The sequence below is a fragment of the Entelurus aequoreus genome, linkage group LG03 (genome assembly GCF_033978785.1).
Source record: "Entelurus aequoreus isolate RoL-2023_Sb linkage group LG03, RoL_Eaeq_v1.1, whole genome shotgun sequence".
Classification (NCBI taxonomy): Eukaryota; Metazoa; Chordata; class Actinopteri; order Syngnathiformes; family Syngnathidae; genus Entelurus; species Entelurus aequoreus.
The window spans coordinates 60,906,114-60,925,240 of NC_084733.1; the positions used below are offsets into that span (position 1 = coordinate 60,906,114).

General features: G+C 42.5%; 1 protein-coding gene across 6 annotated transcripts in view; it reads left to right on the forward strand.

The window, feature by feature from the left end:
• LOC133646691 (mucin-2-like) overlaps positions 1 to 19,127 on the forward strand; it is a 108,279-nt gene that overhangs the window by 77,907 nt on the left and 11,245 nt on the right. For all 6 annotated transcript variants that reach the window (XM_062042345.1, XM_062042344.1, XM_062042346.1 and 3 more), the window contains 3 exons: positions 6,710 to 6,910; positions 6,973 to 7,125; positions 7,202 to 7,380. In XM_062042345.1, coding sequence (XP_061898329.1) covers positions 6,710 to 6,910; positions 6,973 to 7,125; positions 7,202 to 7,380 — 533 coding nt within the window. The remainder of the gene's footprint in view (positions 1 to 6,709; positions 6,911 to 6,972; positions 7,126 to 7,201; positions 7,381 to 19,127) is intronic.

Consider the following 19,127-nt stretch of genomic DNA (forward strand, 5'->3'; position numbering starts at 1 on the left):
AGCCAGTGATGTACTCAGGGGCCCCACCATGCAACGCATGGAAAGTCAGGACTAAAATCATAAACTCTATGCGGAATTTGACTGGAAGCCAATGAAGACTGGATAAAATGGGGATGATATGGGCTGTTCTGGGTGCACGGGTCAAAAGTCTGGCAGCTGCATTTTGTACCGTCTGAAGTCTCTTTAGCCTTGACTTGTTGGAACAAGTGAAGAGAGAGTTGCAATAGTCAATACGAGATGAAATGAACGTGTGAATGATCATTTCAAAATCCAATTTTGACAGCAAATTTCTCACTTTAAAACTATTTCTGAGGTGATAAAAACACAACCCCAAGGTTTCTGAGGGTGCGTTTAACAGATGCACCCAGAGCACCAAGGGAGTTCTTGATCAGGGGGATCTTTTGTAGGGAGCAATTATCAGAGTTTCCATTTTGTTAGAATTTATCTGTAGGAAATTTGAGGACAACCAGTTTTTGATACAGGATACACATTCCAAGAACTCAGATAAAAACTGAAACTCTGAATCATTAAAAGAGTAATACAGTTGAATATCATCTGCATAGAAATAATAAGAACATTTTTTGACACTACTGATCAACCTCCCAAGCGGTATCAGATACAACACAAATAAAACAGGCCCCAGAACAAAACCCTGGGCCACACCACATGACAGGTTGGACACATTGGACATTACGTCATTAAAAGCAACATTAAAAGTTCTTCCATATTAGAAGTAAACCACTGCAGAACAGCACCAGAAAACCCCATCTCAGATTTGAGGCGATCTATCAGTGTACTTTGATCCACAGTATCAAAGGCAGATGTCAAATCGAGTAAAACCAAAACTGTGTCACGACCAGAGTCAGCGGCCATCATCACGTCACTGAAAACTTTCAAAAGAGCAGTTTCGGTGGAATGAAATGACCTAAAGCCTGATTGGTATTTATCATAAAAACCATGCTGTTCCAAAAATGAGGTTAGCTGCTTAGCCACCACTTTTTCAAGAATTTTTGACATGAAGGGAAGTTTTGATGTGGGCCGGTAATTTATAGGCTCCACCGGATCAAGATTAGGTTTTTTAGGAATGGGAATCATTATAAACGTTAACCAGGAGTGGAGCTCCTAAATATGATCATTATAAACGTTAACCAGGAGTGGAGCTACTAAATATGAATATAATTTGTAAAATTCTAGAACAAAACCGTTGGGGCTGGGGGATTTTCCATTTTGTAGCTGTCTAATTGCCTCTTGTGCCTCTGTTATCAAAATATGTGTGCCCATTTTAACACTCAGACCGCCATCGACTATGGGAAATGTAAGCGCATTGAGTAGGTTGTGGTTCTCCCAGGCTTCAGGTGAGTGGAGTGCTCGGAGACGTACAGCTTTGAAAGAAAATCTAAAAATGTGTCGTCCAACAGTTCGGCCACTACTGCACCGGATAGTAGCTTTATCCCCTAATCTTTTTGGGGAAACCATGTCGGGGTATTAGGTCATTCACAAGCCATTTAATTACTGATTTGGCATCCTCCTTTGAGTTTGGGGTTGCTTCCGGCCAACCGCTGTAATTGTCAACACAAGTCAGCAAGTACCTTTTCCCTTGTACCGGATTGATCATATCAAAGAAATAAAAAACTCGACGTGCTCAAACTCAAAACGATCCAAACCTCACCTCCTCCCCCCTCTGTCCCTGAAAAAGGGACTGTGTTAGTAGTACTATCACTTTCAGAAACATCCAAGAAAAAGGGCAGCTGATAGTCAAGCACAGCAAGAGCAGAGGCGGAGGACAGGTCATGTTTGAGGTCAATGAAAGCCTTTTTCTGTGGACCACTGGAGGGTGGCATTAGGGTAGGGAACCCCCTTAGCGATATCGACCCTACATTTTATGCATATTATGCAATATGGTGAAAGCCACAAAATATGCTTATATATATTGACACAAATATTAGAAAAATACTAACCTTATGTCGGATGCTTTTGCAATAGTCAGTTGATATTTTACATTACCTATTGGCCACAATAATTCATTAAGTATGGTTCCTGTTGTAGAAAGTTGAATGATGCGGACACGTTTGTTACTGAATACTTTCTATCAGACTTCTGTCTTGGCGACTTTGTGTATGTAATAAGCAACTATAATTATTTGATATGCTACTTGCTTTCTCTCTCTCTCTCTCTCTCTCTCTCTCTCTCTCTCTCTCTCTCTCTCTCTCTCTCTCTCTCTCTCTCTCTCTCTCTCTCTCTCTCTCTCTCTCTCTCTCTCTCTCTCTCTCTCTCTCTCCACACTACACACAATAAAGCTTACATGTGTAGTAGAAAATGTCCAAATCTTAAACAAAAACAAAAGAGAATTTGTTACAAGAGATTTGTACAATGTCATAACAACAACCAAGAGAACTTGTGCATTGTCAGGGCGACCTGCCCTGCCATGTCATGTCCCTCCTAATGCATTCAGGTGAGAGGTAACCTTAGGACAGACATTTGCCACCACATGTAATACATCCATTTTTCTGTTTTTCTCCTTAACAACACATCAATCCAAAATAAATCAGTCTTATAAAACATAACAAGGTCAACAACAATCCAAAACTATATAATGTCATGCGCCTTTCTTTATCTCTTAACAGTCATTCCGCCTTCATAATCTGATGCTATCACTGATCCTAGAACTGTTCATCACGTCTCGTCCTTGTAAATTTACTGGACAGACTGCTGCTCTTGCAGACATTTAGTTTCCACTTAGTTTTATTCTCTACATGTACATTTGTAATTCTACATGCTCCAGTGTCACATAGAAATGTGATTTCTTTGTCATTTATTTCAATTATTATTTCTGGTTTACTTGCTGTCTGTTTACTTAAGTTCTCATAACTTAGTATGTCCTTATGATCACTCTGATAATTTTCTGTGTCTTTTGGTGTGGTCTTTGGAGATTTGGATGTCTCCTGACTTACTAATGCTGATCTACGTTTTGTTATTGTTAGAGCACTGGGTGTGGCGACTTTTGTCTGTACTTCTTCCTCACTATCTTCCCTTACAACTTGATTTAAATATGCATATATGAGTTTACCAACAATAAAACTGAATCACTCCACATCCAATACACTTTTCAACATTCACCAATACACACACACATTAACAAAATAGAACCCACCCCAGTCCGGACACTATTAACAATTATACACGCGTGCTTTTTGTGGAACGGCCGTCTTATATCTCGAACGCAGGCCACATCTACTCATAGACGACGATGAACCCGCCAAGCGGAGCAGACCCTACGTTAAACACCCCGACCAACACGGAAACCAGCCAAAGGCGCCGTAGAATCACTGGTAATCAGCCGCCAAATCTACAGCCATCATGTATGGTCAGTTCCAAAACAGTTTCACCAAAGCTCAACTGTATGGAGCCCGATCTCCATCTGTTTAACTGCAGCACACTGATCAAACGTTGTGACAAATATCAGCTCAGTCGATCTCTTTTACCGGAGTCACTAAGAAGTTACTAAAATGGGGCCTTTACCGGCTGCAGCTCCACCAAAACAGATGTGTCGCACATCCACAGACTTCTCAACATTTTTTATAGTCAAATGTACCACCCAGCTAGTTAAATGCCCTTACTTTAGCTGTATCCAAACTGCTAAACTGGTGTACTTGCAAAAGGAAAAGAAGAGGTGAAAAAATGTATTTGCCTCAAATAGTCTGTGCTAAAAAACTTCTCATCCACCTTATTATCACAATTCTATTAACAGTTACCCTTTTATTAAAACAAAAAGAATCACAAATTTTCTTTATTCACAGATAATTAATGTTAATGTTTAAACAAACACACAGACAATATAATCACATATATAGCAACCGAAGCCAACCATGCATACCCCATCCCAGGTTGTTTTTGGGAGAACTTGAATAAACCTATTTTTTTATCAAAAATATGTTCAGCAATTAGTCTTACCAGTCCCGACCATCTCCAGACAGACAGCGTTTACACATTAAGCAAAATTGCTTACTTTTAGATGCGCGCAGTGCAACTCTGTCTGCCTTGAGAGACCGGGAGTCCGGATGTCGACCGCAGCGTTCTAACCCATCCTGTTCGTGACGGCATTTTATGTAGTAGAAAGTCCAAATCTTAAACAGGAACAAAAATGAATTTATCACGAGAGTTTTATTTACTCATAATCAAATGGTACAAGGTTGGATTGAATTGCCATGCACACAGACAGTTTTCTCCGGAGAAACTACGGTAAAGCAGGAAAAAAAGAAAAAGCCCCAGACTTGGTCTAACTTGGTTATTTATATGTTTCCCTGCTTGGTGAGGGGCCAGCTGTTTTTGGATCCGCTTACTCTGCAACATTCTTGGATCCCTTAGCCATAACAAACAATCAAGATATCTTGTACAATGTCAGGGCGACCATATGCTCAACTCTATGCTTGGCAATCTTCTCCTTCTAGCTTATGCATCAATCAAACAACAAAATATAATAGGTGAAAAGGGCAGAAATTCCACTACAAGGCCTCTCAGATGATCAGCTCCTTGGTTTAATGTCGATGAAACCATACAATAATCGGTCTGGCCTTGTCTCTCTCTGTGGCCTAGTGGCAAGGGAGCGGTGGGCCTTGTCCAGCTCCGACAGCATCGGAACTGTCTCATCGCCAAATATCTCCTTCATTATCTTGGTGAAAAAGAGTGTGGGCCAGGGACCTTCCACAGACTCTGCTAAGCCAATGATGCTAATGCTGTTCCACCAACTTTGCCCCTTCCGCTGCCTTAGATTTGATCTTAGCACAGGCCTCAGACAATGTGGCGCCAAGCGCCTCCAAAGCCCGAAGGCGTTCTTTGGTTACATGGGTGACATTCTTAGAGCTTGAAATTATCTCACCAAAAACAGTTTGGAGGCCTGCAATGTGTCCAGTTCAGCTTCGAGCGACGCAACCACCGACTTGAATTGGCAGAAAGCGCTGGCGACATTGTATGTTGGTGTTCCTCCAGCAAGCTAGTAACGGTGTGCCGGGCCAGCCACGGCAGTTAAGTCTTTATCTTTTGTCATCCTGATTCCAGAAGCCATGAGGCATAAAGTCAGCAATAGATTACTTAGGATGAGGTGCGGGTTATGAAAAGTTCAGTTTTATCAGGTCAAAGTGGGGTTTACTCCATCCACCTCTCCACTGTAAACCCCTTTTACAGTATTTTGTTAGGATTAGCTACGTTGTGATGTCACTGTGAGGTGGACTGAGCATGAGCATTCTTGGCCATGCCGTGTTGGCAAGACTCCTCCCCCTCTGATGAGCGAGAGCGCTTCCCTATGTTCGTTCTTGTTTCATGCCCTCCCTCCTGCTCTATGTCTGTAAAACCAATTCTAAAAAATCAATACATCTGCGTTTATTTGACCACGATCTTTAAGCCAAAACTGGACTAGCCACTGAACTCTGACGGAAAAAGACGGCGACATTGCCACACTACGACTTGGTTAGAGCAAACACAATAAAAAGAAGGATAAAGTGTTATTTGCATATAATCTTTGCAAAATAACACAGACGTGCAAAATTAAATGTCATAAATGCTGATGAAACATATTTGTTATGCATGTCATAACGGGGTTTTCGCAGCTTACTGCGAGGTTTGTTCTCCCGGGAAGCAAACGGACTATTCCGGACAAGGCGAGAAGGTAGGAACATATTTAATTATTCAAAACTCAAAAGGGTACAAAAAACAGAAAACAACCGGAAGGCACTATAGCAAAAACTTCGAATCGGACATGGAACGAGCAGACAGGCTTAAATAATGGTCTCTTGATTAGAGCAGGTGCGTGTCCCGAACACCAGAGGCAGGTGAAACTAATAAGTCGGCATGGAAGCTAAAACAAACAAGGATGTACAAAAACAGGAACTGATGGAGTCTTAAAACTAACAGAAAATAACAAAAACATGATCCAGACCACAGATCATGACAATGCATCTCTGTATCGATCTCATTGTTTAGGTGTACCTAATATTGTGACCGGTGAATCTATAATGTTTATAAAGTTTATTTTTGACCAGAACTACAAAAATAGAAGTACATTTGGTTTTTAAGATTTGAAGTGAAGTGAAGTGAATTATATTCATAAAGTGCTTTTTCTCTAGAGACTCAAAGCACTTTACATAGTGAAAGCCATACTCTACATTTGAGCTACACTTAAACCAGTGTGGTTGGCACTAGGAGCCATTGTGTCTTGCTCAAGGACACAATTGCAGTGTCTGGAATGGCGGAAAGTGCATGTTTTGTATGTGTTTTTATATTATATTTTTAACAGCTGCTGTGGTTGAATGTTTGGACGACAATGGCAATAAAGCGTTATGTCTAAATCTTTCTTTCAGTGCCAACAATCTAAAAAAAAATAGTTGGTTGCTGTTTTAAAATACTGTAAGGCTTTTTAAAGCAAATTTTGCACTGAACAGGAAGTCATGTTTTATTGTTGTGTTATGTTGATGATGTCTCATGCTGCTTAGCAGTAAAAAAATATATTTCAAACATGGCGACATAAATCCCCTGAGAAATTACCCATTTGGTTCTTAAATGTTATGTCAACAAAAGCGGCCAGCCGTGTATGTCAGCGTTGACTTAAGCAGTCACAGGAAAAAGACGTGGACTGGACTTGCTGAGCTAGTCAGCATAGAGTACTTGAACAAGGTGGACTGTAAATGAGAATTCAATGTCTTTGTCTTTTCAACAGGGTTATATGAATGCAATCTGATGAGCAGAGTTATGACATTTGTACAAAATGGAAGAGCTAACATCAACCAAGCTCCAAATATTCGACTCGCGGGTCAAGTCAACGTGAAATGTTCAGAGGAAGCGACGCAGTCCATTCAGTGCTGTGTGCAGTCCGATTATGTCGTGCACTGGTTCCAGGACAACACGCAGTTAAGTTCCGGTGAGTGACAGTCAGAAATGCAACTTTTCATTTTCATAACGATTCATTTAAAACGTCCACAGACATCAGTACTGAAGGGGGAAGCTACTGCATCACGCACAGACACCGAATAACCGGCTGTAGCGCTTCCACGACACAATCGTTACGTTTTGTTTGTCGAGTGGAAACACCAAGCGGCTTTGAGAAGACCCTAACCATGATCATTTTTACTGACGGTAAGTATTCCAGCTGCTTATTATCATGCATCTTGGCATTCATGGTCAGTTGTGAAAACACAACTTTCCTCTCCAGATGTTTTATGTAACGACGGTGTGTACGGGAGCGGACGACTCGGCGACTTGTCAACTGCAGCATGCGATGCTGGTCAGGAGGGCAGCCGGACCGCACGATGCAGCAGCACGGGACTGTGGCGTCTTCAGGAAGACAACTGCATCGTAGCACAGATCAAGGACTTGCTCGTCATTTCCGAGGTAACAATCTCCGCTTATTATTCATCCATGACATCAAACCCTTTCATTGTAATTTTTCTTATAGTTCATACAATCAAGCTCAAATATAAAGAGTCATGATGATGATGATGATCACTAGGGGTGTCAAAAAAATTTGATTGTCGAATGACTCGCCATTCTTATTTATAACAATTCATAATAGATTAAAAACAATCAAAAATGTATTAATATATATATATATATATATATATATATATATATATATATATATATATATATATATATATATATATATATATATATATATATATATATATATATAATCTGTCTGTCCTGTTCAGCCACTCAGACAAATCATATTGTTGATGTAGATGATCATATCTGCTGTACACATTTACTTTAGTGTTGGATACTTCTCTTGTTGCCTTATTTGTATTTGACTTATTAGATGATTGGGTCGAATTTAAGTGAACAAAACCAGTTTTATTTTAAGTAATATAGATATTTATCAGACCTGTTTGTTTATGTTATGGAGGAATGTGTGACGTGATATCGGGAGAAGAAGACGACAGAGATACGACGTCGTTTAGCTGTCAGCTTGTTTATTAACAGCTTGGTGTGTAAATGAGATGTGTAATTAAACCAAAGAGATGTGGTGTGACTAAATGTAAGACTTATCTGAGCGTGGTTGTCAGAGGGTGTTGAAGGTGCGTGTTGATCCAGGCGGAAGTCCAAATAAGGGCAAGGCAGGCTCGAGTGTCGGAGGATAGGCGGATAGTCAATGACAGGAGCGCGGCGTGAACTGTTGGTTACTGGTTTTACCTGAGACACGTGAAACACCGGGTGGGATCTCATGGACCCAGGGAAGTCCAGGCAAACTGCGGCAGGATTGACTCTGGATCTGACTGTAAAAGGTCCAACGAAATGTGGTGCTAACTTCTGAGAGGATATCGGGAGGTGAAGGTCCTTGGCCCGTAACAGCACCTGCTGTCCGGGCTGATAGTCAGGAGCTGGGATGCGCCGCCGGTTGGCGTTACAACGCATCTTCTCAGATGCCTTCAATAAGGCAGCGCGGGCAGACCTCCACACCTTGCGGCATCGTCTCAGGTGAGCTCTGGTGGAAGGAACTGCCACTTCGATCTCCTGGGAGGGAAATAAAGGAGGTTGAAAACCTTGCCAGCATTCAAAAGGGGACATACCAGTAGCCGCGCAGGTCATGGAGTTAAAGGAGTACTCCACCCATGGAATGAACTTGCACCAGGAGTTGGGCTGTTGAGCAGCCATACAGCGCAGCATGGTCTCCACCCCCTGGTTGGCCCTTTCCGCTTGTCCATTGCTCTGGGGGTGGTGTAGCCAGAAGTCAGGCTGACCGTGGCTCCAATCCCCTTGCAGAAAGCTTGCCAGACCCGGGAAATGAATTGGGGACCACGATCAGACACAATGTCGGTGGGGATCCCGTGAATTCTAACCACATGCTGAACGAGCAGTTCTGTGGTCTCGGCCGAGGATGGGAGTTTGGGCAAGGGTATGAAATGGGCCGCCTTGGAAAACCTGTCGATTATGGTGAGGATTGTGGTGTTACCTTTAGAGGGGGGAAGTCCAGTAATGAAGTCAAGAGCGATGTGTGACCAAGGTCGAGTCGGGATCGGAAGGGGATGTAAGAGTCCAGCAGGAGGGCTGTGGTCTGCCTTGTTCCGGGCGCAGATGCAGCAGGCGGCGATGAATTCGCGAGTATCCGCCTCCATGGAAGGCCACCAGAAGCGGCGTCGAATGAATGATAGCGATCTGTGGATTCCGGGATGACATGTAAACAGACTTGAATGTGCCCAGTCGAGTACCTTGCTCCTTAAGGGTTGCGGAACAAAAAGTCTATTGGGGGGTCCGTTTCCAGGACCAGGGTCGGACCGTAGCGCCGTCCTGACCAGGCCTTCGATTTCCCAAGTTACCACCCCGAAGATGCGGTTCGGGGGAAGGATGGTCTCTGCAGTTTGTCTAGTTGTGGGTTCCTCGGAGAAGATCCGCGAAAGAGCGTCAGCCTTGCCATTGCGTGAACCGGGTCTGTAGGTGAGAGTGTAATTTAGGGGTCACCAACGCGGTGCCCGCGGGCACCAGGTCGCCCGTAAGGACCAGATGAGTCGCCCGCGGGCCTGTTCTAAAAAAAAAAAAAAAAAAAATTTAATTTTTGTATTTTATTTTTATTTATTTATTTTTTTAAATTAAATCTACATAGAAAAAACACAAGATACACTTTCAATCAGTGCATCAACCCAAACAACCTCCCCCATGCACACTCATCAACACCCACTCACACAAAAGGGGTTATTTCTTTCTGCTACCAATATTCTGGTTCCCACAACATAGACAACACATCTGCAAGGGACACAGTCCCTGAAGCACACATGATTGTATAGGCTGCTGGTCCACTAAAATTTTCATTAATTACTATTTTTTATGTAATTATTTTTATATTGTTTTACTTTCTTTTTTATCCAAGAAAATGTTTTTTATTCATTTATCTTATTTTATTTTATTTTTTAAAAAAGGGCCTTATCTTCAACAGACCAGGTTGTCAATGAAATTAGATTTGTTTAAAGGGTTTTTTAAACCAGGCCCAGTCCAGATAATGTCCAAGTCGGACTCAGCAACACACACCTTCATTCATGTACACAGAAAAAAATTAGGGAACACAACAGATTGCATATAATTTATAAACAAAATTACATTTTCAAAATAAGCATTTATGTACAGTCCAGATTATGTCCAGGTCACTCAAATTAGGGAACACAACAACAGATATCATATAATCTATAAACATAATTATACTTTCAAAATAAGCCTTTGAGGACTTGTCATCTTTTTTTAAATGTTTTTTGGCATCATTATCGTTTTCAACCATGTAACTTTCTAAAGTTAGAAAATACTGAATAAATGTTTTAAAGAAAGTAATACTAAGTGAATATCTGTTTTTGGCCTTAAAAATAAACATTTTACCGAGTACTATAATTAAATTGACTAGATCATGATTGTCAATGAACTCTCCTAAAATAACAGAAACCACATTAAGCTTCATAAACAAACCAATCCTTAAACACATTTTTTCAACTTCCACCCAAAACAAAGACACAATATGACAATACCAAAACAAATGCAGGGTGGATTCAGGCTCCTGACAACAAAATTGGCAATCATCTGACTCTATCATATTCCATAATTTTAACATTTTCCCTGTGGGTAAGAAGTTATAAATCATTTTAATTTGAAAATAACGATTTTGCACATCGATAGTGGTTTTATAGATTAGTTTGAATATGGCATCCCATGGCAACGGGCAGTCAAAAAAGTCCTCCCATTTTCCATTTGTGTTGTATGAGGCAGCCTTCAAAGATTTCTTTATTAAATAAAAATTATATATTTTTCTATTTATTTTAGTTCCTTTTTGCCAACTAGAATTTCTTATTAGAAGTTTACAAACTAATAATTTAGTAGTTCCATAATTAATTATTTGTTTCCATCTTTTCCCAATTACTCCAGTTAGTTGATCAAATGAAAAGCTTGAGCAAGCATCACCATACATAGCTCTAAATTCATCATACTTCATAATTTTACCATTCTCATTGATAATATCATTGACAAAAATGATTCCTCTTTCAAACATATTTTTCCAAAAGAAAGGCTTTCCATCTATTACAATATTAGAGTTCATCCATATTAACTGCTGCAAAATATCGTCTCTTTTTTTCTGGCACATAAAATTGAAAACACCACTATGAGTGGATTGTTTCCTTTATGAACCCCGCCATGTTTCCCAGCAGACTCTCTGAGAGGGGATCACTTGTAAAAAAGGATACCATTTCTTTTGATACAGTACATGTTTTTTGTCCAACAGGACATGTGTGTACCACTCAATGTTTAAATACATCTTTGGAACAATTGATGCTTTTAAAGACAGACACATAGCTTCAAGGTTGAGAAGTTTCAGGCCCCCTTTTTCATACTCTTTGTACAAAACCTTTCTTTTAATCTTTTCTGGTTTGCCGTTCCAGACAAAATCAAAGACCCTCCGCTCATAAATCTTAAAAAAGTTTTGTGATGGAGCTGGTAATGACAAAAACAAATAAATAAATTGAGGAATAATTAACGAGTTGGCAATAGACATTTTATCATACAAGGTTAGGGATTTCCCTTTCCATAATTGCATAATTTTGTCCAGCTTTCTTAGTCGATTATCATAATTTACTGAGCCTAGATCTTCCAGATTTTCTGGGACAACAACACTAAGTATGTTAAATGGTCCATCTGTCCACAAAACAGGCACTTTGCATTCCATTCGAAATGACGTTCCCTTTAGATTTCCGATCCTTAACATTTTACATTTATCATAATTAAGCTTAAGGCCAGATTGCTGTGAAAATATGTCCAAAAGATTAAGAAGGTTCCGCAAACAATGAGGAAAAATCTTATCTTTGTGAATCAGCCTTTTCTGACATGAACTTCATCAAGAACAAACACAGAACACGCCTCACTGATGCACATCTGCAAGACTCACTCAGAGTTGCAGTGTCAAGTTACACACCAGAGTACAACACACTAGTTAACAGCATGCAATGCCAGGCTTCCCACTAACTGACAAAGAAACAGATAACAGATTTGGTGTCCAGTTCAAAGTGTGACATGATTTAAAAATTTGACAGTTTACTTTTGTATTTTACATGAGTTATTATTTGTACAAACGTGGTGCAAAGTAATTCATGATTTGTTAAAAAATGTTAGTGGCTAGCTAGTTAAAATGGGATATTGTGATTTCACAAGACTGTCTTAGAAGTGATCATTTGAAAATGTTCAATTTGAAAAATGTGCACTTAGAGAAAATATAAAAATAAATTGTTGCGTATTGATATTTATCTGTTTCTATATATATTTATTGTGAGAAATCATTAAGATGATCAGTGTTTCCACAAACATAAATATCATTAATTATTAATAATAACAGAGTTAAAGGTAAATTGAGCAAATTGGCTACTTTTGGCAATTTATTTAAGTGTGTATCTAACTGGTAGCCCTTCGCATTAATCAGTACCCAAGAAGTAGCCCTTGGTTTCAAAAAGGTTGGTGACCCCTGGTGTAATTGAATCGGCCGAAGAACTGTGACCAGCGTGCTTGCCTGTCATTAAGTCTCTTTGCGGAACGGATGTGAATAAGGTTGCGGTGGTCGGTCAGGACCAGGAACGGATGTTTAGCCCCCTCCAGCCAGTGTCTCCATTCAACCAAAGCTTCGTGGACGGCCAACAGTTCTCGGTTCCCTGCATCATAGTTCCTCTCGGCTGGGGTTAGGCGTCTGGAAAAGAACGCACAAGGGTGCAACACATTATTCTCATTAGCTCTTTGGGACAATACTGCTCCAATCCCAGAATCAGATGCATCTACTTCCATCGTGAACGGCTTGTCAGGGTCAGGGTGTACCAGGATGGGAGCGGAACTGAAACTCCTCTTGAGGCTCAAGAATGCGCTGTCTGCCTCCTTGTTCCAGACAAAAACTGTATTGGTAGAAGTTAGCGTGTGAAGGGGTGCGGCTACCTTGCTGAAGTCAAGTATGAAGCGACGGTAGAAACCCGCAAAGCCTAAGAATCTCCTAAGCTCAGTACGAGTGGTGGGTTGGGGCCAATCCACCACTGCCTTGACTTTCTTGGGGTCGGCTCGGATGTTACCCTTCTCGATGATGTGACCCAAGAAGTTAACTGATGACGAATGGAACTCGCACTTCTCTGCCTTGACGAAAAGACGATTCTCAAGGAGGCGCTGGAGAACAAGGCGGACGTGCTGTTGATGGTCCTGCAGGTTGTGAGAGAAAATCAGAATATCATCAAGATATACGACCACAAACTTCTCGAGCATGTCTCTCAGCACGTCGTTAACAAGAGTCTGGAAAACGGCTGGGGTGTTGGTCAGGCCGAAGGGCATGACTGGTACTAAAAGTGAACCAAGTGTGTGTTAAAGGCCGTCTTCCATTCGTCCCCCTTCCTAATCCGGACAAGATGGTATGCATTACGGAGATCCAGCTTGGTGAAAAGGGTAGCAGGGGCAAGGGGTTCGAAAGAAGAGCTCATGAGTGGTAGGGGATACCGGTTCTTGACCGTGATGAGGTTGAGTTTGCGGTAGTCGATGCACGGACGTAAGGACCCATCCTTCTTGCCGACAAAGAAGAATCCAGCGGCTACCGGTGATTTAGAGGGGGTGATGATACCAGATGTGAGTGATTCCGTGATGTAGTCCGACATGGCCTTTTTCTCGGGTATGGATAGGTTATACAGGCAGCTAGAGGGGAGTACTGCTTCGGGTATGAGATCAATGGCACAGTCGTATGGTCTGTGCGGGGGTAGTGAAAGTGCCTGTTCCTTACTAAATACAGCAGCAAGGTCATGATAGACAGCGGGAACCCCAGATAGGTCAGATGGGGAAGACTTGAGCTTGGGGTTCTCCGAGACGGGGTCTGCTGCTTTGAGGCAGTTAGCATGACAAGCCGTCGTGCTCCAGGCTAGGATCCTCCCTGAGATCCAGGAAATCTGGGGGTCGTGCTGGCGAAGCCAAGAACGGCCGAGGACAAGAGGGGCGACAGGGGCGTTGAGGATCAACAAGCTAATTTGATCAGTGTGGTTGCCAGACAGGGTAAGAGTGACTAGTGCGGTACGGTGGGTGATGGGTCCCAGGGGATGCCCATCCAAGGCCTGAGCTGGTAAGGACTTGTCCAGAGGCAGAAGCTCAATCCCGGCTTGACAGGCGAAATCACGGTCCATGAAACTCTCATCTGCTCCAGAGTCCAAATATGCTCCCACCTTCAGTCTTTTAGTCTTCCAGGACAACGTTGCGGGGAAAAGAATGCCAGGGTCACTATTGCTCTGGGAAAAGATGGTATGGCTCACAAGTACTCCCCTAACTAGTGAGCCTGATCTTTTGGTCGTGTGGGGCAGGTCTTGATCACGTGACCCGCACAACCACAGTAGAGGCAGAGGCGCTGCCGGAACCTCCTCTCCCGTTCCTCCGTGGCAAGTCGAGTCCTGCCCAACTGCATGGGTTCCACCCCGCTGGTAGGTGCAGGGAAAAAGCCAGACTGGTACACCAAGAGAGCGCCCTCATCCCGAGCTTTGGCCGCGGTAAGGGAGTAGGAAGTGGTCCGATTTTCCCACGCCGGCCGTCTGGTCCTCTCACGGGCAGCAAGTCTTCGTTCCGCTGCTCGTTCCCTTAGTGTTTGGTCCATAAGCAGGGCCAGCTGGATGAGGTCATGGTAGGTGGCTGGTCGGTCACGCAACAATCCGTCCTTGATCTCGTCAGAGAGGCCCCGACGGTAGGCGCTCAACAAGGCCTTGTTATCCCACCCGCTGTCGGCGGCCAGGGTGCGGAACTCGAGAGTGTAGTCCGCTACAGAACGAGAACCTTGCTGGAGGGAGTGAAGACGTGAGGCGACGTCTCCTCCCTCAGCGGGGTGGTCAAAAACTGCCCGGAACGCAGCACGAAAAGCAGCAAAGTTTGTGCTGAGACTAAGGTTGCGGTCAACAGCTGCCGTGGCCCACTGGAGAGCCCTTCCGGTCAACAGTGAAAAAATAAAAGCTATCTTGGCCCCGTCAGAAGTGTAGCGGGAGGGCTGATGATGAAACACCATGTCACACTGGACCAGGAAGCCACGGCAAAGCTCAAAATCCCCCTCAAAAGCTCTGGGACTAGCGATCTTGCAGGATGGGGGGGGGGGGGGGGGGGCGGCATGGGGGCTGCAGCGGCAGGGGCGGCTTGCTCGGGTACTGGCTGAGCGGAGGAGCCTGGGGAAATCAATTCCAGTCGAGCTAAAATGTTAGCAAAAGCAGCATCGAGCTTGTTCTCCAGTACACAAAAGCGCTCTTGGTGCTGCTGGAGTGCCGTGTGCACACCTGTGATACTTGGTACAGGGGAGGCTCTGGAGTTGAGCGGGGTACGCGTCATGTCTTTGCCGTCTGGTTCTGACATGGCCAGAACGTACTGTGACGTGATATCGGGAGAAGAAGACGACAGAGATATGACGTCGTTTAGCTGTCAGCTTGTTTATTAACAGCTTGGTGTGTAAATGAGATGTGTAATTAAACCAAAGAGATGTGGTGTGACTAAATGTGAGACTTATCTGAGCGTGGTTGTCAGAGGGTGTTGAAGGTGCGTGTTGATCCAGGCGGAAGTCCAAATAAGGGCAAGGCAGGCTCGAGTGTCGGAGGATAGGCGGATAGTCAATGACAGGAGCGCGGCGTCGTGGTCGGGTGACAGGCGTGAGGTCGAAAATCCAGGAAGGCAAGGGGGTTCCACAGGGAGGTCCAAAGTGACAAGGCACACAACTTGACCACGAGGAAGGATGACGGGGAGCTGGAGAAGACACAACACAGGAGACGATGAGCACGACGGGAAGGAAGCACAGGGAGAACAAATGCACATGTAGGAGAGCGAGAAATGTATGGGCTTACTGTACTGGATACGAGAAGCTACGTTCTGGCGTCGGATCTCAGGTTGCGCTGGTTTAAGAAGGCTGATCGCTCATCATGGACAGTTGCGTAGATTGCCGAGCGTCTGCAGCCGCGCGGAAGCGCGCTTGCAGCAGAGAGAGAGCGCCCGTGGGCGTGGCCTGCTCGTCAGGGCACGCAACAGGAGGAGACGCAGCAGAAGTGTGACCCATAACAGAATGTAGTTAATCATAGAATTGGCACCCAATGTTATTTTAAAAAATGTTGCTTTTGAATCAATTCTGAATCGAATCGTCACCCCCCAAGAATCGAATCGAATTGTGTGATGCCCAATAACCTTTATTATGTACAAAACAGAAATGCATATTTTCTAGAAAACTTAAAGGACATAACAAAAACATTTCACACACTCCCTCATGTTCAAAAATATGAATCAAAACCAAAATGTTTAAAAAAAACAAAAAAAACATTTATACTAACTTGAATATGTTGGCTTTTTTGGAACATGTTCTTGTTTTTTCATTGACCTCAGCAAGTTATATATGAAGTAAACATAATTCAAATCAATAACTTTAACACATCTTGAAAGAAAAAAGTACATAAAAAAAAGATGGTTCATTGTTTTTAAACATGACTTGATGATTGATGAAAGCATGTGAGCGCTGTCAGGATGAAGATGATTATGATCATTATCATTGTCATTAATCTATCATCATAGAAAGTATTAATACTACACGCTTTAATGGCAGAACTCACGACCATCATCGTGAGTTCGATTCCTAGCCAGGGTTGCTTCAGGAAGGACATCCGATGGAAAACCAATCCTAAATCCTAAAATTATCGTCAGTTTCCTGAGTGTGGATAAAAAAGGTGGAAAACAATCAAGTCAAAGACTGAAATTTGTCCATTTGGACTGCCCACAAGCTGTCTGATTGGCTGCCTTCCTGCCAAGGTGACAATGATTGACAGCATGCAGCAGCTGACCAATCAGCAGTCAGCTTGGATTTAAAGGCAAATCGAGATTAATCACAGGAGATATTTTTGGTAGAAATAATCTAAAAATGTTTGCCGTTAAACTGGCGATAATAATAATGATAATATTTTGTAATATTACGCTTGTGGTTTACAGCACGTTTTATCGGACCAGGAAGAGCGCAGGTTGCAGGAACAGACTCGCTGTCTGGAGTTTATTTGTTTGTAAATCCACACGCCGCCCTTACTAATGAGACACCGATGCCAAACAAAAATAGTTTGTAAAATATGAATGAATAAATGACAGGGTGCTTTATAGGAAGTGTAATAATCAAATCTATAATGGATTATTAATAATGGTAATGATCATCATCTATTATGGATTATTAATAATGGTAATGACCATCATCTATTATGGATTATTATTAATGACAATGATCATCACACCAGACTCTGGTGGTCTTGCCGTTTAAGTGCGCCATCATCAAGTGGAATCTACGTAAAAAAAATGTGAATATTTTTATTTTTTTATAATGTTTGTTTTGTCCCATTTACACATTTTGACAATTCCTCCAATGTTATTTCATCAAAGAGAGAGAAACTATTTTGGAGGGCGGTATCCGTCGTATATACAGTCGTATTTGTGTTAATAGAACCCAGTTGTAGCTGAGATGCATTGTCTTTAATCTCTTTTCTAATGACTTCAATTTTCTTATTAAAGAAATTCATAAAGTCATCTGCTGAGTGGGTGGAGCTACTGGGAGGAGTCCCTTGTTGGGTTAGCGATGCTACTGTACTAAACAGAAATTTAGGATCATTTTTGTTGAGGTGGATGAGATTTGAGTAATATTTAGCTTTAGCTGAGGTAAGCATGCGTTTATAAGTTATTAAACTATCACACCATGCTTGATGGAAAACCTCAAGTTTAGTCGCGCGCCATTTGCGTTCCAGCTTTCTACATGATAATTTCTGGGCTTTAGTTTCTTCTGTAAACCATGGGGTACGCCTTTTAGGGGCCCTTTTTAGCTTTAGCGGTGCTACACTATCAATGGTGTCGCGCAGGACGTCATTAAAGTTGTTAGTGAGGTTATCAATAGAGCCCACATAATTTGGGAATGGTGCTATTACCGAAGGCAGTAGGTCAGTAAGAGTCGTCGTTGTGGCAGCATTAATGTTGCGGCTGCTATAGTAGTTATTATTATTATTATTAGTTTGTTGACAATGAGTCAGAACTTCGAATTTTATAAGGTAATGATCGGACATTACTTTAGTGTACGGGAGTATCGTAACTTTAGAGGTGGTGACACCCCTGACAAGCACTAGATCTGTCGTATTACGGTTGCGATGCGTGGGTTCATTTATTATTTGTGTAAGACCACAGCTATCAATTGTAGTCTGGAGCGCCACGCATGGAGAGTCCGATGGGGTATTCATATGGATATTAAAGTCCCGCATTATGATTATATTGTTGGCGTGCGTCACTAGATCAGCAACAAACTCTGAGAATTCACTGATGAAGTCCGAATAGGGCCCAGGGGGGCGGTAGATAACAGCCAGGTGGAGAGGCAGCGGTGTGACAAACCTCAAAGTGAGCACCTCAAACGAGTTATATTTATTATTTAGGTTAGGTGTAAGATTATAGTTTTCATTGTATATTAGTGCGACACCCCCTCCCCTTTTAAGAGGTCGGGCAACATGTGTATTGGTATAGTTAGGAGGAGATGCCTCATTTAGCGCAAAAAAATCGTCTGGTTTGAGCCAGGTCTCGGCGAGACCAACGACGTCAAGTTTGTTGTCTCTAATGACTTCATTAACTAATAACGTTTTGGAAGATAATGATCTTATGTTTAAAAAGCCCATATTATAGGTAGTGGGCTGTTTTGAGGATTGTTTGTTGAAATTATCCGAAGTAGCAATATTAATAATGTTGCGTTTATTATGCGTATTGCACTTTAAATAGTTTCGACCATATCCAGGAATTGATACGACGGGGATATTCAGATTGTTTGCTTGATGTTGCGATAAACTGAACGCATCATAGTTAGCTACCTCAGTACAATGTATGTCTGCCTCTGACACGGTCACAAAAGAAAAAACATTATGTGAGTTGTGTTTTATTCTAAGAGAATTTCTATGTGTGCAGGGATTATCCAGCCTGACGCCGGCTAGTTCTAGTTTAAATGGCTTCTTACCCGGAGACTCCACGCTTCTTTGGTTAGCTTTTCTCTTTGTTGTTAGCCCCGCTCGGCATCCCCGCTTCTGCTTCCGCTCGCACCGCTTATGTCGTCTCCATTGGCGGTCACCGCTAGCACTTGACTCCGCTGC